Source organism: Haliotis cracherodii, unplaced genomic scaffold, assembly GCF_022045235.1.
Source record: "Haliotis cracherodii isolate W230 unplaced genomic scaffold, xgHalCrac1.p SCAF_18, whole genome shotgun sequence".
NCBI lineage: Eukaryota > Metazoa > Mollusca > Gastropoda > Lepetellida > Haliotidae > Haliotis > Haliotis cracherodii.
In genome coordinates this window covers 20,595,498-20,618,653 of record NW_027266273.1, presented here as the reverse complement: position 1 = coordinate 20,618,653, position 23,156 = coordinate 20,595,498, and the positions used below count along the sequence as shown (strand labels likewise).

The following is a 23,156-nucleotide window of genomic DNA, read 5'->3' as shown; positions in this document are numbered from 1 at the left end:
GTACACCATACATGTCTCCATACTCGTCACAGTACTGACTGTTGTCAGTCACGGACACATCTACGTAGTGGAATTAACTTTACAGGCATCTTTGCCTGACAAAGTAACAACACTTGCTTTAAGATCTAAAGTATATATGCATTCAAATTTAGAAGTCCATTCAGCCCTGGCACTCCTTCTATACTTTCACATTTCATTTTAAACAAAAATCCTTTAAGTAGAACAGTTGATATTCGATCACACATGCTGGAACGCCCTGTATTCTTTTAGATGGACTGTTGTGAAAAATGTCCATCTTATCATATTTTATGCATAAATTAAAGCTTTAATGAATGTAATTTTACTTCAATTGAGTTGGCAGAAGACACACGCTAGATCTGTGTTGCAAAAGTTCATATGAAGTTTGGCGAGGGTTCAACAAGCCCTAAGCGATCGTATCTCTGTTCCACCTCGCTGCGCCCCTCTACAAAAGCCACACAGGCATCTGTAGTGGTATGAATACGTTTCTGGGTCATACTATGAATGGCAAAATCTCCCCATTGAATGAGCGGCCGTGCGATTCATACCACTAGTCAGTATAAGCAGACAAACGCTCGGAACAGGGTATAGCCTGTCAAATGTAAAGATAACGTATGCATAGTGAGGGCACCACAGCCAATACACATCCGCCTGACTGTGTATACACATATGCTTGGCGATAAGGTTTAATGTCGTAGAAGCCTATTTACTCGGGTATGGTAGAGACACAGGCTGCGTGAGATGTTTTTGTGAATGGTCATAGTTTTACATAAACCACAGAGGGATTAGCACCCTCGTCTATTTGGATAATGTATAAATCAATCATTCCACTGTGATATAAATTGTGTGCAGCCTTACACAATCAATGTTTCTATAATATCGGATAAAGAAGATCCTGCATCTAGTGTCTTGGTATAACACGTTGACTTACTGCTTCTCCGGCCATTGCGGACACATGTGTAGTATATAAAATATCACTGCAAATACATTCTGTCACTGTACAAGAGTGCTCAGGCTTCCCTGTGGCAACACACGTGTGTCTGTGCATTTACTCATATATCTCGATATTGCTAAGAAGAGACTAATTCGGTAACCACCACTGTTTTATTAAGGCGCTGTATGTGTACAAACCAATATAAGTAAACTTAAATTCTACTTACTTGAAAAGATTGGTTCCACCTGACATGAGTTTTAACATATATATTTTAACGGAATGTGTCATGATACCATCTGTGATGATACGTCACAACAGCTATGTTGAAATATATATACTATTTCGCGTACATGTACAAATTAACCTGGTATTTTTTAAAATAGGATATATTTTTCATACTTCCATATTTAGATAAGTTATTAGACTACACGGGTTCATTGAAAAGAGACACAATAGACATATTTAAGTGGTTATATCTTCACCTAACATTCTTGTACATTGTACACCTTAATTATTTTTTAACTTTGCACACAATTGACATGGTGTTAGGTCCATATCTACACCTTATTGTTTTACACTGCACACAATAGACATGATGTATTGTCAATATCTACATCTAAAGTTCTTGTACATTGTCCACAATAGACATGATGTATTGTCTATATCTACACCTTAATTTCTTGTACATTGCACACAATAGACATGGTGTATTGTCCATATCTGCACCTTAATTTCTTGTACATTGTCCACAATAGACATGATGTATTGTCAATATCTACACCTTAATTTCTTGTACATTGTACACAATAGACATTATGTATTGTTCATATCTACACCTTTTTTATTTTCTTGGACATTGTACACAATAGACATGATGTATTGAACATATCTACACTTTAATTCCTTGTACATCCACACAAAGACATGATGTATTGCCCATATCTACACTTTAATTTCTTGTACATTGTATACAAAGACATGATGTATTGTCAATATCTACACCTTAATTTCTTGCACATTGTACACAATAGACATGATGTATAGTCCATATCTACACCTTAATTTCTTGTACATTGCACACAAAGACATGATGTATTGTCCTTATCTACACCTTAATTTATTTTACATTGTACACAAAGACATGATGTATTGTCCCTATCTACACCTTAATTTCTTGTACATTGTACACAAAGACATTGCATATTTTTAATATTTTCACCTTAATGTTTTGTACATTCCCTACAAAAGACATAGTGTATTATTCATACCTACACCTTAATTTCTTGTACATTGTACACAAAGACATTGTGTAATTTTAATATTTGCACCTTAATTTTTTGTACATTCCCTACAAAAGACATAGTGTATTGTTCATATCTACACCTTAATTTCTAATACATTGTACACAAAGACATTGTGTATTTTTTATATTTGCACCTTTATTTTTTGTACATTCCCTACAAAAGACATAGTGTATTGTTCATATCTACACCTTAATTTCTAATACATTGTACACAAAGACATTGTGTATTTCTAATATTTGCACCTTAATTTTTTGTACATTCCCTACAAAAGACATAGTGTATTGTTCATATCTACACCTTAATTTCTAATACATTGCACTGTTCTTTAGCATTGACATGTTGCAACAGTGGCACACATACACTGCTGATTTATCCCAGCCAGCTGTGGAGGGCTACCTACCTGCATGCTCTGAAGGGTTAGCATAAGGGCTATGTACCTACAGGGAAAGCATGTTTGCTTTGGGTGAGTCAGCCGGGATCCACGAGGGGTTAGAAGAACTTAAGGGACAAGTTAGGAATTTAAGATTGATCAAAATCCAACAAAATGTATTTTGTCGTTGTTTTCATGAGTGATGTTTTCAGTGAGATGTTGCAGATCGCCTACTTGTGGATTTTCTCAAGCGTGCCCCTATTCAAAGAGCTTCCTTGACTTGGAAGGATGGCTTTACTTAGGTTTCACACAACTAGGATTTAAAATGAAATCACGAGGCACGTTTGCGAGTATGGTTCTGGGCTACAGCGTGTTCCGGGCTGAAAGAGCGGTTTTACTAGAAATTGTTAACTCTTACACAAACACACCGCTCTCAACATAATGTTTACTGAGGACCACATGTCAATCCTGGTTTGAGGGTCAGAGGTCAAACTTGACTTTGGGTTAAAGGTTAAACCCTATCCAACCTGCCTAGCAGCAATTTGAAACTTTAACCCACAATCGGGTTAAGCAACCATATCATCCCGTGAGCACTAACTCAACATTAATATTAGAATTTATTCAATATCTCTGATAGTACACTTGACCAGATTAATAGTTCATGCATAAAATGTATGTGACATTTTGCTTGTAATTTCTATTTATGCATATATCTTCATAAATACTCGCACATCTAACTTCTTACTCTTGAACAAAAACTATGACTAAGTCTTAAATGACGATGTATACATATATCTAACCAGTACTTGGCACTACATTAGCTCCGCACAGCGGCAAAACCTGCACGTGGAAACCGGTTGATCTGGCATAGTATTAATCTTGACCGAGCAGGAAGACAAGGCCAACTAAAGAAAGATATGGGCTCATTGCCATCGTTAACCCTCGCAGGTCTGGACTTCCAACAGTTGTAGGCACAGCACGTGTCTATCAGTTTGCACATATATATTAAGTTAAAGGTTGTACAGTATATTGTGTTGGGTAAAATAGTTTTTCCTCTCGTGGAATGTGGATGTGTACATTGCATTGTATGGACTAAATGTGTTGCCTCTCAGGGAAGGTATATATTTACAGTTTCGTCTTTGAGAGAATGTGTATATTTACGGTGTATGATCACAGGGAAAACCCTTTGTGTCTCACAGCACATCATATTTATATTCTCTCATTGAATCATAATATTCACCATACTGTACTCTACAGAACTGCGAAGGATATCATTTTACGATCTGTTGGTGTCGAATTAACAATGTATCTTTTTACTCTTCATTTAGCGAGGGGAATTTCGAATTCGAGTTTTATCATTCTGCAGTTTAATACACCCCTACTGACATAAACAGACTGATATGTATAGCATTAAAGAAGCATCTCCCTGTACATTAACTCGTTATTCCTGATAATGCTTACAGGGACATATCATGTCTTGAAGTGTATATGACATGGACTGTATGTATAATGGATGGCATAGATTATGTATAATGTAAACCAACAATACCAAAAGGGAACTGTTTGTCGCTTTTATTCTTTAGATTACAGACCGACTTAGGAATTTACAAGATCGCTGATGATTATACACTTATATATTTCAAGGTCGATCTTCACAGCAACCTAGCGCTTATCAACAACATGTGGTCTACATAGACCTATGTACAGTATATAACAACAGTTGACGTACAGTTCTTGCAACTTATCCTCATTAAAAGCATAGATAGGTTCCCTCCCTTGTTTTTTGTGCTGCCACAAGAGGCAGTAGTTGATAATTCATTTTAATGCTCAGCTTTTCTGGACGAAAACGAAATAAACTTTGGTAAATTTCAGTTTATTAACACCGAACGCAACAGGGGGCTCACCTACTGTAAGCTACGTCTGCTAAAATGCAGTTATTTTGGCGTTGTTAAATACAGTGATAGTTAAATACAATGTATAGTCTTAAGAATGATAGATTAGACCCAAATGTCACAATACTGCTCAGAACACTGGAGATACACATTACTCAAACAATGTTAATTTGGTTATGTTATATAAATTTTTCTCTGTTCTGCAGTTTCATTTCGCACTATCTTCACATGTGAAGCACAAAGGGTCAAATATCACTAAACGTATTAGCACTACAATTGGAAATTACACCATATAGCACGTTAACACAGGGTCCAGTTGTACCATATTCCATACATCCAGGAATAATGAAATTCTCTGTCTTCACAATGCACCGTTGTATTTTGCAATACCTAGTTGATGCCATTTACCAGTTATCCCTTCCTCCGGGAAGAAGTAATTGTTTCAAATGCACATATAAGTGAACTTGCCAAAACAAGTTCTCCACTGACCACAACAGAAAAAAGGCTTTTCTTAAAGTACACCTTTTCCTTCGACAAGAAAGCCATTTGAGATCGAAAATCTCCAGTAGTGCACACTCACACACTAATACACCCAGTTGCAAGATTCATCACAATGACGTCACAACTGAAGTGAGACTGTGTCCGTTGATACCACTGCTTCACGTGGGTTTTAGTATTCTGTGCTCCCATAGTTTCGTACTCGCAATGGTGTAGCCATAGTTTCGTACACACATCAAGCACATATTACTTGTATCCAATACTTGATGGAACCTTTTCGAAAGAAATATTTGATTTGGTTGCAGAACTGCTTCCATGAGCAAATGCTTTTTACACCACGCAATCACCTGGCGCAACCGAAACACGACGTAAATCCAATCGCAAGACAAACGCATTCCTTACTTGTCTGAAATGGATGGTGGCGTGTACTGGACACAATTCAAAAATGGAACAGTACTCCGTACATCGAAATCAAGGTGCATTACTACTAACGTGTGTTTTTCCTTTTTGCCTTCTGTTGTTCTTATTATTCTTCCTCCTCCTCCTCTTCTTCTTCTTCTTCCGTTGTTTCGTTTTGTTGTGTTCATCAACAGTCTTTTTGCACTTGCAGCTTTTTACCACTTTAATCTTATATGTCCTATACGTCTTGTCCTGGCAGAGCAGGCGGACTTTCTTCCGCCTAACCATGTCCTCCTCACACTCCCATTCTCTTAATTTATCATTAGACCAATATTTCACAAATTCCGAATACCATGGCAATTGTCTGATTGGTAAACAGTTTCCTGCACACACCACTTCATTAATAGGCTTCGTCGACGTACAGAAGCCATCCGATATATAGCGTTTGGCTCTCAACTGTCGACATCCAACTTGAATATCATCTGCAGGTAGAAAACACAGATTATCATTTGCTTTAAACACTGAAACCTAATTACAAACATTGCTATCAAAGTTTGGTTTTTAAGTGTTAACCTAATGAGAGTAGACCAACGCTGTAAAATTACTTCAACATGAACTAAATGCACATTATGATCAATATTATTATGTGTTCATGCTCAGATTGTAAGCATATTTCAAAGAAAGTCACATATCACATACTTTATTAAGAACTTAATCCTTACCAAGAGGTATCAAAGTAAATCCACATATTTCTAGTATGGGAACATTCGTGTGTAATCAGCATACCACATGGTAGGCGATGCAATGCTTACAACTATCTCAAATATAGATATATAGCTCTTTCTTACGTGTAGAGTATAGGTCTACAAATAATGTGTCCTATCTCAAAAGTTCTATTTACATATGTATGTACTCCTTGGATGGTTACACCTAAACCTCAAAATATCTTTTAAAAGTTTGACATAATGTGTTTTACAGGTGTCCCCAGTGCGCCAGCACATACTACTCATGCTCCACATCTTTGCAGATTACATATGTCTGAAACTCTGACAGGTCTGAGCTCGGTATTACCTTTCTGAGTGTCTGTGTACACACAGTTTAGCCTAAGATTAAAGACAGTTGCATATGTTGCTGGGATTAAAACACAAAAAGTACATTTTCGAGTGACCGTGCAATAACACGATCATACACACTTTGAACGTCTGAAAAATAAAAGTGTACATGTTAGCAAGATGTAATTGCGTACAAAGTCCCGCTACAATACGCTGGTTCATTATTTCAAAGCAACTTCATTTTTCTGCCTTAACGAGCAGTTTTAAAATGGGAACTTTGGTTATTTCCAATGATCACCGTTGTATGCAAACCGTTTCAACGAGAATGACATATAAAACTCATTGTTCAACTCCGACTATATAAATCACAATCAAATAGTGATGATACCAGGTGTTCGCGAAATGGTAACCGTATCAAAGTCAAAGTCAATGCAAAATGTCTCCCTTCAAGCAACATGTGAACATGTGTTTTCACATTTAACTTACAAAGATTTATTGACCAAGTCATGCAGTATCATGTATAGGGTGGGGGCGCGGGTGGCCAAGTCGTCTAAGGCGCCGCGATTCGCTGTGCAGTGTTGCGTCCCTTGGGCACGCCAGAAACCTACGATTGTGGGTTCGAATCCCGGTTCGCTCCGATTATGTTTCCTTGTTTGTCAGCACCATATCCGTGCTAGTGGGTTTCACCAAAGTGGTAAACGTCTGAGACCTGCATCACTTCGGGCTTTCCTCCCACATTAAGCTGACACACCGCGATATAACTGGAATAATGTTAAAAGCGGCGTTAAATCCAACACACTCAATCACTCACTCACTGTATAGGATAAGGGAGAAATATATAAAGTGAGGGTAGAAACGGAGAGGGTAAGAATGAGGTCGTATTATGTTGCGGATGAAGGGAAGGCCAGCTAATTTCAGTAGATGAAATACCTATCACTACACCATATGTGAGTGAGTGAGTGTAGTGATAGGTATTTCATCTACCTATTTACTTCTAAAACCCTTTCAATTAGCTGGTCCTCCCTTCATCCGCAACATCATACGACCTCATTCTTACCCTCTCCGTTTCTACCCTCACTTTATATATTTCTCCCTTATCCTATACAGTGAGTGAGTGAGTGAGTGTGTTGGATTTAACTCCGCTTTTAACAGTATTCCAGTTATATCGCGGCGTGTCAGCTTAATGTGGGAGGAAAGCCCGAAGTGATGCAGGTCTCAGACGTTTACCACTTCGGTTAAACCAAAGACCACGGGTATGGTGCTGACAAACCTAGAAACATAATCGGGGCGAACCGGGATTCGAACCTACAATCATAGGTTTCTGGGGTGCCCAAGGAATGCAACACTGCACAGTTGGTGAATCACAGACGGTAAATATATAAACAGATCGATCTCAGATGAAGCACACTAAGTAGGTCGATAAACTAGAACATGGATTGATAGGTAAATAGGTAGACAGGTCAACTATGGTGCAGGAGATAGGTAGGTCATATATGGTGCAGATATAGGTAAGGTAGGTCTTAAATAGTACACAGATAGGTAGGTAGATCATATGAGACGCTAAGATAAATCATTTATGATGAAGGGAAATGTGGGTATGTTTTAGATGAAACAGAGATGGTCAGATTTGTTTTAGAAGATGGAAAGATAGTAGTTATGTTTTAAATGACGCAGAGATAACCAGGTCTGTTTTAGATGCTGCAGAGATAGGCAGATATGTTTTAGATGGTGCAGAGATAGTAGATATTGTTTCAGTTGATGCGCAGATAGTTAGATATGTTTTAGATGACGCAGAGATAGTTAGATATGTTTTAGATGATGCAGAGATAAGTAGATATATTTCAGATGATGCAGAGATAGTCAAATATGTTTTAAATGACACAGAGATAGGTAAATATGTTTTATATGATGCAGAGATAGGCAGACATGTTTCAGGTGATGCAGACATAGGCAGATATGTTTTAGATGACGCAGGGATAGGCAGATATGTCCTAAATGATGCAGAGATGGGCAGATATGTTTTAAATGATGCAGAGATAGTATGTTTGTTTTAGATGATGCAGAGATGGGAAGATATGTCTTAGATAATGCAGAGATAGGCAGACATGTTTTAGATGATGCAGAGATAGGCAGATGAGTTTCAGATGATATAGAGTTAGATAGATATGTTTCAGATGATGCAGAGATGAGCAGATATGTTTTAAATGATGCTGAGATAGGCAGATGTGTTTTTGCTGATATAGAAATAGGTAGGTAGGTAGGTTATGCATGGTGCAGAGTGAGTTAATTGTGTTTAATGCCGCTTATATAATGGTATGTCAGCTTACTGTGTTAGGAAAACCCGAATTGATGCAGATCGTAGACTTTTATGAAACCCACAAGCTCGGGGATGGTGCTGACAACCTAGATACATAATCGGGGAGGTGGGTATTTTATATATGGTGTAGAGATAGGTAGGTAGTTTCCATAAGGTGCAGAGATAGGTAGGAACTTTATATATGGTGTAGAGATAGGTAGGTAGTTTACATGTGGTGTAGAGATAGGCAGGGAGTTTACATGTGGTGTAGAGATAGGTAGGTAGTTTACATGTGGTGTAGACATAGGTAGGTAGTTTACATGTGGTGTAGAGATAGGTAGGTAGTTTACATGTGGTGTAGGCATAGGTAGGTAGTTTACATGTGGTGTAGAGATAGGTAGGTAGTTTACATGTGGTGTAGAGATAGGTAGGTAGTTTACATGTGGTGTAGACATAGGTAGGTAGTTTACATGTGGTGTAGACATAAGTGGGTAGTTTACATGTGGTGTAGAGATAGGTAGGTGGTTTACATGTTGTGTAGGCATAGGTAGGTAGTTTACATGTGGTGTAGAGATAGGTAGGTAGTTTAGATGTGGTGTAGAGATAGGTAGGTAGTTTACATGTGGTGTAGACATAGGTAGGTAGTTTACATGTGGTGTAGACATAGGTAGGTAGTTTACATATGGTGTTTGAAATAGGGAGGTAGTTTACATGTGGTGTAGAGATAGGTAGGTAGTTTACATGTGGTGTAGAGATAGGTAGGTAGTTTACATGTGGTGTAGAGATAGGTAGGTAGTTTACATGTGGTGTAGGCATAGGGAGGTGGTTTACATGTGGTGTAGGCATAGGTAGGTGGTTTACATGAGGTGTAGAGATAGGTAGGTAGTTTACATGTGGTGTAGAGATAAGTAGGTAGTTTACATGTGGTGTAGGCATAGGGAGGTGGTTTACATGTGGTGTAGGCATAGGTAGGTAGTTTACATGTGGTGTAGAGATAGGTAGGTAGTTTACATGTGGTGTAGAGATAAGTAGGTAGTTTACATGTGGTGTAGAGATAGGTAGGTAGTTTACATGTGGTGTAGAGATAGGGAGGTAGTTTAGATGTGGTGTAGAGATAGGTAGGTAGTTTACATGTGGTGTAGAGATAGGGAGGTAGTTTACATGTGGTGTAGAGATAGGTAGGTAGTTTACATGTGGTGTAGAGATAGGTAGGTAGTTTACATGTGGTGTAGAGATAGGGAGGTAGTTTACATGTGGTGTAGAGATAGGGAGGTAGTTTACATGTGGTGTAGAGATAAGTAGGTAGTTTACATGTGGTGTAGAGATAGGTAGGTAGTTTATATGTTGTGTAGAGATAGGTAGGTGGTTTAGATGTGGTGTAGGCATAGGTAGGTAGTTTACATGTGGTGTAGAGATAGGTAGGTAGTTTCCATAAGGTGTAGAGATAGGTAGGAACTTTATATATGGTGTAGAGATAGGTAGGTAGTTTACATGTGGTGTATTGATAGCCAGGGAGTTTACATGTGGTGTAGAGATAGGTAGGTAGTTTACATGTGGTGTAGACATAGGTAGGTAGTTTACATGTGGTGTAGACATAGGTAGGTAGTTTACATGTGGTGTAGAGATAGGTAGGTAGTTTACATGTGGTGTAGGCATAGGTAGGTAGTTTACATGTGATGTAGACATAAGTGGGTAGTTTACATGTGGTGTAGAGATAGGTAGGTAGTTTATATGTGGTGGAGAGATAGGTAGGTTGTTTAAATTTGGTGTAGGCATAGGTAGGTAGTTTACATGTGGTGTAGACATAGGTAGGTAGTTTACATGTGGTGTAGAGATAGGTAGGTAGTTTATATGTGGTGGAGAGATAGGTAGGTAGTTTACATAAGGCGTAGATATAGGTAGGTAGTTTATATGTGGTGTAGACAAAGGTAGGTAGTTTACATAAGGCGTAGAGATAGGTATGTAGTTTACATATGGTGTAGAGTTGGTAGATACTTTACATGTGGTGTAGACAAAGGTAGATACTTTATGTATTGCGTAGAGATATTAGGTAGTGTTGATATTGTATAGACATATGTACTGTATATATAGTGAAATAAGTAGGTAGTATATATATATATATATATATATATATATATATATATATATATATGTGTGTAGAGACAGGAAGGTATGTCTTGTATATTGTATATACGTAGGTCATATATGCTGCAGATATAGGTATGTAGGTCATCTATCGTGCAGAGATAGTTGGTAGCATATATGGTGCAGAGATAGTTGGTAGCATATATGGTGCAAAGATAGGTAGGTAGTATATATGGTGCAGAGATAGGTAGGTAGTATATATATATGTGGTGCAGAGATAGGTAGGTAGTATATATATGGTGCAGAGATAGGTAGGTAGTATATATATGTGGTGCAGAGATAGGTAGGTAGTATATATATGGTGCAGAGATAGGTAGGTAGTATATATATGTGGTGCAGAGATAGGTAGGTAGTATATATATGGTGCAGAGATAGGTAGGTAGTATATATATGTGGTGCAGAGATAGGTAGGTAGTAGTAACTCATTTTTACAGTAGATATTTTACAGGCAAATATGATTTACATATCGTCGCATGTTAGTGAAAGCGTGAAGCAGTAGGTTAGATAGCAGCACATGGCTTGAGGGGTAGGAAAATATGTCGAAGATGGAAGGGACTGGGGTGTAAGGATAGGTACAAGTAGACAGACAGTAAGAAGATAGAGATAGACAGATTTCAAAGCTACGTTATCAATGTTACTATAAATGACATCGACACACGATCGACAGAACTTGAGTTGGGATATCGAATGGATTGTGCAAACTGTCAGACCAAACCTAGACTAAGGATTGACTATAGTCTGACAAATAGCTAAACCGAGGTACCACAACAGTTGACTAAACTAAGCCATGTAGCTCACCTAAGAAGTCACAAAGGATTGACTAGAAGAGTGAATATGTGGTTGGCCTAACGTACCATTAGGATTGACGATAGACTGACATGTATCCAGCCGGGGTATCGCAACAGTTGACGTATGTCGTGTAACTCACCTAACACGTCATTTAGGATTGACTAAAATATGAATATGTAGTTAACATACGTAACATAAGGATTGACTAGAGAATGACATGTGTAGCTAAATAACGTACAATAAATGATCAACGTGATCAAATAAGCTGGTAAAAGGTGCATCTGTAATATACATATAAGAGAATACAAATAGTTGTGATACAGGTAAATACTATAAATATAAAATCTATCACAACTGGACAAATATGCTTAAACCAATATATAACAACATCATCTGAAAACGATACATTAGCCTACGTAAGTTATAATTATTACAGACAATCATAATTTAATTTGATTAATGTTTCTACAGTGAAAGAGAGAACATGATAGTATAATGATATAGTACATATACATTTTAAACATTCCAAGTCATAGAATACATTCCGTTCCGTCAAACTAAATGCTTGTCTGAAATACAAAAGTAAATTTCTTCGAAATAGTTCATCCTGTCATAAATAAAGGGAATGTAAATTTAATCATAGATCATTTTCAAAAAAAGAATTATTTTTATGAAATTCTAATTTATCTTTTTTAATTCTATACGTCAGCATTGCGATTCTGCATATCGGAGACCGTGTCCTTTCCTGCACCGTAGTCACAGCCAACAGCACGTCAGGATTCGATGTAACCTGTACGTCTGTTGTGTACAGGCTCAGTGCTGGAGGTATTCCAACCAGGCAACTATAGAGACTTCGCCTTTCTGCGTCGCGGGTTTCATTGTACGCGGCCGGTAGCAGTACGAAACGGGGATACTAGGACTTGAGCTATCAAAAGAAACCTTTGAGGAAAGCTAAGGCTGCAGTAAGTGTGTCGACTCACTGAAAGTTACTTCACTTCACAGGTGCACCTTTCAGCGAAAAACCCGTAATTTGCTTTTATTTCCATTTGAATTGATTAGACGTAGGAATGTATAACCAGATACCTCGCCATAGCGATTCAGAGAGTAAACATTGGATTTTGTCCTCATTGAACGAGGCTGAGGATATCCTTCGGCTTGAGTCCTTCTAAACATAGAGGCTGTGTACAGGTGTTGAAAGCCCACTTGTGACATCGGTAAACCACCTGCTACTACTGTTTTCAATGCTATTTACCGTTTGAGAGATGAATGTTTGTCTTGAAGAAAAAACCCGATTCATTAAGGATAAGCTTAAGGGTGAATGGATATGTCCTTAAACACGCTCTTGTTTTCGGCCTGTTCGTTAAGTTAATGTGTTAAAATCAAATTATGGGTATCGTATGTGTTAAAAATGAAGGATGTTTTACTGACGTGGTGAATGTTGAAATGTATGATGAAATGAACATGTATGGCACTAGCAATAGCAGTAGCAGTAGTAGTAGTAGTAGTAGTAGTAGTAGTAGTAGTAGTAGTAGTAGAAGTAGAAGTAGTAATAGTAGTAGTAGAAGTAGTAGAAGAAGAAAAAGTAAGCATAGTAATAGTAGTCGTGGTAGAAGTAGTAATAGTAGTAGTAGTTGTTGTAGTAGTAATAATAATAATAACAATAGTGGTGGTAGTAGTAGTAGAAGTAGAAGTAGTAGCACTAGAAGTAGAAGTAGAAGTAGTAGCAGTAGTAGAAGAAGTAGTAGTAGTAGTAATAGTAGTAGTAGTAGAAGTAGTAATAGTAGTAGTAGTTATAATAATAACAATGGTAGTAGTAGTAGTAGTAGCAGTAGTTGAAGTAGTAATAGTAATAGCAGTAGTAGAAATAGTAGTATTAGTTGTAGTAGTAGAAGTAGAAGTAGTAACGGTAATAGTAGCAGCTGTAGTAGAAGTTTTTGTAGTAGTAGTAATAGTAGTAGTAGTAATAGTAGTAGTAGTAGTAGTAGTAGTAGTAGTAGCAGCAGTAGTAGTAACAGCAGGAGCAATAACACAAGTAATAGTAATTGTAGTTACTGCAGTAGTATTAGTAGAAGCAGCTGTCGTAAATGTTAGTAGCTATAGTATTTGTTTGGCGGTAGGTGTCATATGAGATGCCAACGTAAACCATGTGACGACGATACATCACACACTGAGAGCAGCAGCAGCAGCAGCTGTTGCCGTCGGAGACGTGATGGATAGTTTGCAACATGTACAGCCATTACTTGCATCAGGGTATGATGGCCTCGAACCACACCCAGTCGGATTTACTTCTTTAAGTCATGATAGATATAAAATTAGGAGACGTCTACGGACCATTAATTCTGGTTTATCCTTCCACCTTTAAAAAAGAATGTCAATGGTAAGAAGAAAATCATGATATACTTGTAATAGCGATAAATGATGGCTGCATTCAGTTACTCCACTCGCAGACCACTACAAGATTGTTCACTTTCCTGACAGTAACGGAAGCACGATATAACATACACGTTTAAACGTCATGAAATTATCAGGAATTAGTTAATAAATGCGTACACATATACTAACGTTTAAAGAACATTGTCATAAACATTCTTCTGTGTCAAATGTCAGATTCTATTGGAGGTGTCTAAACACAGAGAGTCAGTGTTAAATTATGTCACACTTGCTTAGCATTATAAAGGAACTGAGGATAATCGAGTCTTCACACCAACCAGTGGTTGATAGCTGTTACAACTATTTTTTGACATAACTTCCCATTATATAATTAGAATTCTTTCATTTCATAAGTATTTTAATTACAATGGTATTTCAGGTTACAAATGACAGTAGGGGCTTCAATAACGAGAGTGTCACTCTGTACAGCAGTGACATGTGGGGGACGCCATGGAATGTCATCCCAATATCTGACATATTGGATACAAAGGACGGTGTGATTGTGTATAGCACCTGATAGGATTTTCCAATTAAGAATTAAAGTCTCAGGTAAAAAACTGGCAGAGTCAACCCGTCTTTACCTAGAAACACTTACCATACCTGCATATAATATATGTTATTACATTGCGAGGTGCCCTGGGTAATTCAAAGGTTTATATGCAAGACTGCGAAGACATACTTGGAATAGATTGCTAGCTATTACCAAGACACGGTTTGATAACTTCCCATCTGGTTCAAAGGGGGAGTTAAATGATGTCGAGGGCACGTGTGCCTTCTACTAGGTAGTGTGACGAAGGAACATAAGCAATTTGTATCTTTGAAAGGCACCATATGGCAGATAAGTAAACGCCCATTGTGACAGGAAGGCCCTGCCATGTTGATGGCTGGCTGCTCTGTATATGCATTAAGTCACGCGAATATTGAATGCTTTTAACTTATTAAAAAAGTTATTTACTGTAATGATAAATGGAAGTTTCAATATTTGAAGTGAAACATGTTATATTGTTTCATATCGTGATAATCGAAATGTCTATAAAAAGAAATACAACTTTGCAGGTGATGGATAGATAATTATGAATGATAATATTTCATCAGCTTAATGTGACCCACCTGAAGTTAAAAAACATACTGAGTAGTCTGTCATTCATTTCTTTGCAAAAGAAATCTGGTATGTGTTTTCTTTGTTTTAATGCTGTCAGCGTGATTATTTGTACTGCATACTATGTTATAAATTTGTTATTCTTTAGAAATACGTTTTTTATCAGTAATATTCGTGCTGTATTGTTTGTTTTGTGTATGTGTTCTGCCGAACGTGAATCATAGTAGTATAGGACTACAAAGGAGGTGTTTATGATTATGAAAAGGGTTTTGTCGATTTTTTATTATTATTGTGAGTCATGTTTGTGTCCTATTTTGAGGCCTATGATAGTGTATTCACACGTTTGTGAGCCATGCTAGTTTTTTACACGTTTTGTGACCCATATCAGTGTCTTAACACATTCTGTGACCTAGTTAGTGTTATTTGCGCGTTTTATGAACCACGTTAGTGTTCTAAGTCAGTGTCTTCGGTGAACTAGTTAGTGTCTTGACACGTTTCATGAGCTGTGCTAGTGTCTTGATACGTCTTGTGATCTATGTCATTATCTTGACAACTTGTGACCAATGTCACGTTTTATGAAACATGTTAGTGCTTTGACGTCGATGTGTTCATTGCAGGAACATATGCAAACGTAAATAATGTCAGTCCATCGACGTATGCTAAACGAGAAGTATAACAGCATCTGACATGTGCCTTCAGTGGATGATTTAATTAAGCTATTTAGCTATGTCAAAAATATGTAAGGAAATGATAAATGAATGATGGGAGACTTCCACCGTCTTAAACTACTATGGTCATATAAATGTCTGCACAAGAACATATTTGTGTTTAATATCCTTCAATGTGCCTCTTTGATCCTAGAAGCTAACGAAAATGAAAAATAACCCGGTTTGTTGTTTCTTGTCCCTGAGTTAGTCATCAATGGTTGTGGCTCGACGAGCTAAAGCAGGTCAAGTCTCGAAAAGTCATATATCAAAGGCGACATTCGCTCAGAGCCTAGTACAGCTAGCTAGCCTTGCTCTGTGATTTATATTGCTATATACAATACCATTGTCAATTGCACACTACATTTACAGGTATAGATCACGTAATCTGAAATTGCATGCAATTAGTCAAAAATAAAAAAATGTTGTTTTATATCTGTTATGCTGTTGGAATGCATATGCATATGTGGTGCAAAATATGTCATATATATGCTGATGGTTTGTATGGAATATCACTGTTGCTCAGTCTTGCATGATTGGAGACCTTTAACCTGTAAATGTAGTTCACAGAATAAATATCTTCCTGGAAATATTAATATACAAGTGTATATAACATAATTCTAATACAAAAATGTAGCAATCCAACATGGTATGGTAAGAGAGCTATGATATCGGTACACCAGGATAATAACGCTGTTAATGTGGTCATCTGCATCGCATGACATCACAGTTCAACTACATGAACATCGTATTTTTAAAACATGTCTACATGCCATAACACCAGGTGTTCTGTGTGAGTGAGTGACTGGGTTTTGTTTAACGCTGCTTTGAACAGTATTCCAGTCATACCAAGGCTTGTCAGCTTAATTTAGGAGGAAAGCCCGAAGTATGTTTACTGTGAAACAAGGTATATGCCAAGATTGGCGGCAACGCATGTTAATACGCATATTGACGAAGGAAAAACACATATCCATATCACAATATAACGCAAAAAGTAAAGTGTGTTTTCACCGTGTAATTGTGAAAATGAAAGTATGTCATCCAACATAAGTAAATGTTTATGTATGAAGATGAACATCCATATATATATATTGAACGACATCATTTGCCAATACTATACTGAACAAGTAGGGATTATGAATATATTTAGGAAAAATCTTAACTATAAAAAGATATCCCATCAACAAACTTCTTTTGTTCAGTAAACATTCAGAACAAGGTGTATGGGGTATGTATTTGCCAAACACCTGCTCTGGCTCGTGTGAGGTGATCGGAATACATACAGCAGTGCACAATCAGGAAAAGTTTACCTCGTTACGTTTGTACTGGCGTGTTTACTGAACTGACCTGTCTCCAGTGGGAATTCCTGGTCAGCGTGCCCCCCCCCCCCCCCCCCCCCCCCCCCCCCCCCACACACACACACACACACCCCACACACACACCCATCCCTCTCGTAAGAGGCGACATAAAATGGATCGGGTGGTCAAGCCAGATGACTTGGTTGATTGCGTGTCATATGCTGTAGATCGTTGCTCATAATATCAATCACTTGTTTGTCTGGCCAAGACTCATTTATTACAGGCCGTTGTCATATAGCAGGAATATTGCTGGGAGCGCGTTATACAACAAACAAACAGGGTCAAAAGTAAAACATGTCCTCATGCGTAGCACATACACACCTTGACAACAGATGAACGTGAAATTAGAAAATAGAAATAATATCCTCATACATATCTTCTTCATCCTAAGTCAATATTTTCTTACACGTCTATCACTGTACTCGCAAATGTGTTTGTGTAACCTTTGCTTGATTTCTCAAACTATAAACCATGACTCACTTAACAGTCAGACGGTAAAGGACCACGAGGCGTTGAAATTGTGAAACAACCAAGAGAAAGGTCCTAGTTGTTTTTACATCAATATCTGTATGATCGTATGAAAATATGCTACCGGGGCCTTTGTTAAATGTCCAAGATATTGGTACACTGTGACTAAAACGTCAGAGAAGGACGTCCAAGTGGGATTGCGTCATGTAATCAACGTGCCAATGGGCTTGGTTCAACTATGGTTGTGAATGGAGACTGTAATCTTGGTATAACACCATGCAAAGTTATTGCTCTCAGACTCATTCACATTGTTTAAGTGGCTGGCAATTGCGTTATCCAATCAGACGACGATAAAGTTTGAGCGGAAAATCTTGATTTGTTTCCGTCCGAAACAAGACCAAAACAGCTATTCTGAAGAAACAATTAACCATACTGTTTTATTTGGTAAAGAAAAGTGTAGGAAATATGATCATATATCTTCGGTATTTTATTAAACAGAACCTGAACTGTTTCTAAATGTATAGTTTAAATATACGGTGTCAAGGTCACATAGTTGTTTAGAAAGTTAGCGATAGCGTTCATTCATAGATAGCAGAGGCAACGATTCAGGTCCATGAAGCACGAAGCAATATCAGTGACCTCCCAGTCTTACTTTGACACGCAGTTGATGGTTTGTACAGATTAACACGCTTACACGCATCACGTGTTATTATAGACTTATAGCTTTGACTTATCCCCATCTATGTCTATGATCCGCATTTACTTAGTCCAGACTCAATATGTAACCCCTTTATGTACGAATACTACGAGACCTGTACAGTTTCTTGATCGAATAACGACACGCGAGTTTAAGGACAGACCGTGCATGTATAAAGACAGACCGTGCATGTTTAAAGGCAGACCGTGCATGTATAAAAGCTGACCGTGCATGTATAAAGACAGACCGTGCATGTTTAAAGGCAGACCGTGCATGTATAAAGACAGACCGTGTATGTTTAAAAGCAGACCGTGCATGTTTAAAGACAGACCGTGCATGTTAGGACCATCAATCTCATAATAATGGCGAGATTGTGAGCGGAGATACAGCAAACTGCCTACAGGCTGAGCGGTCTACACCACAGCGATAGTCACATATACCTCTGAATGGGTATTCAGCTTTTAATACCATGCTGTCTTTGCATATGTAAATTGTGTTTTTTGTGCAGGCTCTGATTAAAGATCAGGGACAGAGCATGAAGCCACGGTTGTGATAGCTTCTACAGCCGTCCGACAACACAGGTGTTCGTTTTGTGGATTTGCCTGTCCTGTCAGACTTAGCTCTACCTGGAATGAAAGCGGGCCAGTGCTGAGTCTACCTGCACTTTATATCACCCCATGACACACACAGAGTAAATTGATCAAAATTAACCCCGTTAGAGGTTCAATATACAGCCCACGTGCACAAACTTGAGTTTTAAAATACGCACCACCGGAGACCTATGGTATAACGATCTCCGATGTTTTTGCTTGTTCTCCTAGCTTTATACACCCCATGCACAAATTTCACCAGCTTGCACGGGGAAATAATGCAAAAAGTTTGAAACCGCAATAAAAAACATTGCACATAGTATACAACCTTGCCCTACCACTGTTTGGACAACAGTTGTAGCCCCGTACTATTGACATTTGGAGGTGAGCAAAACACGGCACGATTCTCTTACCTTCTAAGTGGTGGCTCCTAGCTGCTTTACGGGTTGTTTCCGGAGATGGTACTAGTGTACTAGTGTTCCCACTCTTGGAATTATCCGTTTGTCCGTGAGAAGGTCCGGTCCCTAACCACCACACAAGTAACACCACAAGACAGCTCCCCCAATCTACATTCATGGTTTGGATACATTCAAAGGCCCACCAATGGCTCGATCCAAGTCAAAACTTGAAGTTTGAGCAACGATATTAAAACCAAAGCGCGGGAAAGTAAGATGGTTGAAAAAACAAGGGCTTACACCCGCCCGTGGTTGAATCTAGCGAGTCAACATCACCGTCACTGACTATGATATCGTGGTACTCTCTTCGGCATGGTTTCCTCAATGATCGCATTGAATGCATGACGGCTAAAGGGGGCGGGGTTTCAGGCTTGTCAATCACTACCCTGACATGTGCCTATCACAAAAGACCATGCGATGAATTCAGCCAAATCGATTGAAAACCTTGTGTAGCATTATAGTTTTCCTCTCGAAATCGCATTTTTGAATGTAGGTATACGTACATTAACACATTGCTTCACCAAGGCACATCGACAAGGTAACAGACGAAAGCCACAAACTTGTAATTGTAACTGTTATCTTGGCTAGTGTAGTGACCGGACACGCCACTGTAGGGACCTGAACGAGCGTAGGGTGGAGAAGTGCACAGGTGTCGTAGCACGGTAGTAGTCGAGGTTTCGACACTTGTAGTTGTAACACACATCTCACAACAACTTATTGTGCAGTGATCACAGTACACTCAGAATATTACCTGGTGGTGATCGGGATTGGTCACGTGACACAGCGACCGTGCTCGTTTCTGAGTAGGAGTATAACGACAGCGCCGTAACCGATTACATCCGGGACACACGCCTTTTAGGGGCACATCAAAGGCTGTTTGCTTGATAGTAATATTTCGTCGTATTTCCAAACCGGAATTTACCTATTCATGATTATTTAATTGCTTTTGTGGCAAGTTACATTTTTAACAAAATGTTTACCAAGTGAAATGCTGTTATGTTTATATTGTATGCCCTACACAACACAAAGTTGCACTTTAACATTGACTCACAGGAGTAGAAGCGTGTGTCATTGTGACAATCCCGTGTATCTATGACTCAGCTAGTAGGTAACTGATTGTCTCCCTTGCTACGTGTGTGGTAAGATAATATTAATCAGTGGTTGACACATTGATTTTTAATCAATATACAATCATATCTCCATATTTGTTCATTGTGTATCCTACAGATAGGGAGAAACATTGGGATGTTAGCGGCACGTTAAATACATTGTCGGTCAGTGTGTCATGTGAATGTGCTACATTTTCAGTCAGTTTGGCATATATATGTACAACATTATGACATTATGAAAGAGTGAGTGAGTGAGTGAGTTGGGTTTAACGCCGCTTTTAACATTGTTCCAGTTATATCACGGCGTGTCAGCTTAATGTGGGAGGAAAGCCCGAAGTGGTGCAGGTCTCAGACGTTTACCACTTCAGTGAAACCCACGAGCACGGGTATGGTGCTGACAAACCTAGAAACATAATCGGGGCGAACCGGGATTCGAACCCACAATCATAGGTTTCTGGCGTGCCCAAGGGACGCAACTCTGCACAGCGAATCGCGGCGCCTTAGACGACTGGGCCACCCGTGCCCCCCATTATGAAAGAGAGGGATGCTACATTATCTATAAGTGTCTATATATATATATATATATATATATATATATATATATATATATATATATATATATATATATATATATATATATATATATATATGTGTGTGTGTGTACATTATCTGTCAGTGTGTCACAGATATGTACATTATCTGTCAGTGTGTCACATATATGTACATTATCTGTCAGTGTGGTATCGATATGTACATTATCTGTCAGTGTGTCACATATATGTACATTATCTGTCAGTGTGGTATCGATATGTACATTATCTGTCAGTGTGTCACATATATGTACATTATCTATCAGTGTGGCACAGATATGTACATTATCTGTCAGTGTGTCACAGATATGTACATTATCTGTCAGTGTGTCACATATATGTACATTATCTGTCAGTGTGGTATCGATATGTACATTATCTGTCAGTGTGTCACATATATGTACATTATCTGTCAGTGTGGTATCGATATGTACATTATCTGTCAGTGTGTCACATATATGTACATTATCTATCAGTGTGGCACAGATATGTACATTATCTGTCAGTGTGTCACAGATATGTACATTATCTGTCAGTTTGTCACATATATGTACATTATCTGTCAGTGTGGTATCGATATGTACATTATCTGTCAGTGTGTCACATATATGTACATTATCTGTCAGTGTGGTATCGATATGTACATTATCTGTCAGTGTGTCACATATATGTACATTATCTATCAGTGTGGCACAGATATGTACATTATCTGTCAGTGTGTCACATATATGTACATTATCTGTCAGTGTGTCACATATATGTACATTATCTATCAGTGGGTCTTCGATATGTACATTATCTATGTGTGTCATCGATATGTACATTATCTATCAGTGTGGCACAGATATGTACATTATCACAGTGGGTCTTCGATATGTACATTATCTATCAGTGGGTCTTCGATATGTACACTATCTATCAGTGTGTCATTTATATGTACATTATCTGTCAGTGTGTCATATATTTGTACATTATCAATCAGTGTGTCATCGATATGTACATCATCTATCAGTGTGTCATATAAATGTATATATTATATATCAGTGTGGCACAGATATGTACATTATCTATCGGTGTGTCATATATGTTTACATTATCTATCGGTGTGTCATATATATGTACATTATCTATCAATGTGTCATATATATGTACATTATCTATCAGTGTGTCATATATATGTACATTATCTATCAGTGTATCATCGATATGTACATAATCTGTCAGTGTGTCATATATTAGTACATTATCTGTCAGTGTGGTATAGCTATGTACATTATCTATCAGTGTGTCATCGATATGTACATTATCTGCCAGTGTGTCATATATGAGTACATTATCTGTCAGTGTGGTATAGCTATGTACATTATCTGTCAGTGTGTCATATATGAGTACATTATCTGTCAGTGTGGTATAGCTATGTACATCATCTGCCAGTGTGGTATGGCTATGTACATTATCTGTCAGTGTGTCATATATGAGTACATTATCTGTCAGTGTGTCATATAAGAGTACATTATCTGCCAGTGTTACATATATGCACATTATATGTCTTTGTGACTGATTAATGTACAACATCATTTGTAAGTGTGTCAGATATGTATAGTGGTGTTTTAAATATCTTTTATTATTTTGATATACAGACACACATACATAAGTTTTGAGGTATAGTTTATACATAGATAAATGTAATCGCTTATGTACGTTAAATGTATAGTATTTAGTCAATTGTATAAAGATATTCAGGTGGGAAGGCAGGACATATTGCCATATTTCTTAAACACATGGTGTCATCGCTTAACATTACAGTTATCAGCGAGTGAATGTTCGTTAACCTGTAGCTTCCATTTAAGGCGACTGTATACGTTGACGAAACTTTCAACCAGAAAATAATTTTGTTGCTTAAAGCAATATCTTACCTCTGAGTCTTAATGTAACACTCATTCAAGCTTATTTGGTCGC

General features: G+C 37.9%; 1 protein-coding gene across 1 annotated transcript; it reads right to left on the bottom strand.

Annotated features, from left to right (window-relative positions):
- Positions 1 to 1,893: 1,893 nt before the first annotated feature.
- Positions 1,894 to 20,243, bottom strand: LOC139465875 (sclerostin domain-containing protein 1-like). The gene is made up of 2 exons (XM_071247845.1): positions 19,457 to 20,243; positions 1,894 to 5,897 (listed from the first exon to the last, which is right to left on the bottom strand). The coding sequence occupies exons 1-2, from the start codon at positions 19,617 to 19,619 to the stop codon at positions 5,488 to 5,490; spliced, it is 573 nt and encodes a 190-aa protein (XP_071103946.1). The 5' UTR covers positions 19,620 to 20,243; the 3' UTR covers positions 1,894 to 5,487.
- Between the last annotated feature and the right edge of the window lie 2,913 nt (positions 20,244 to 23,156).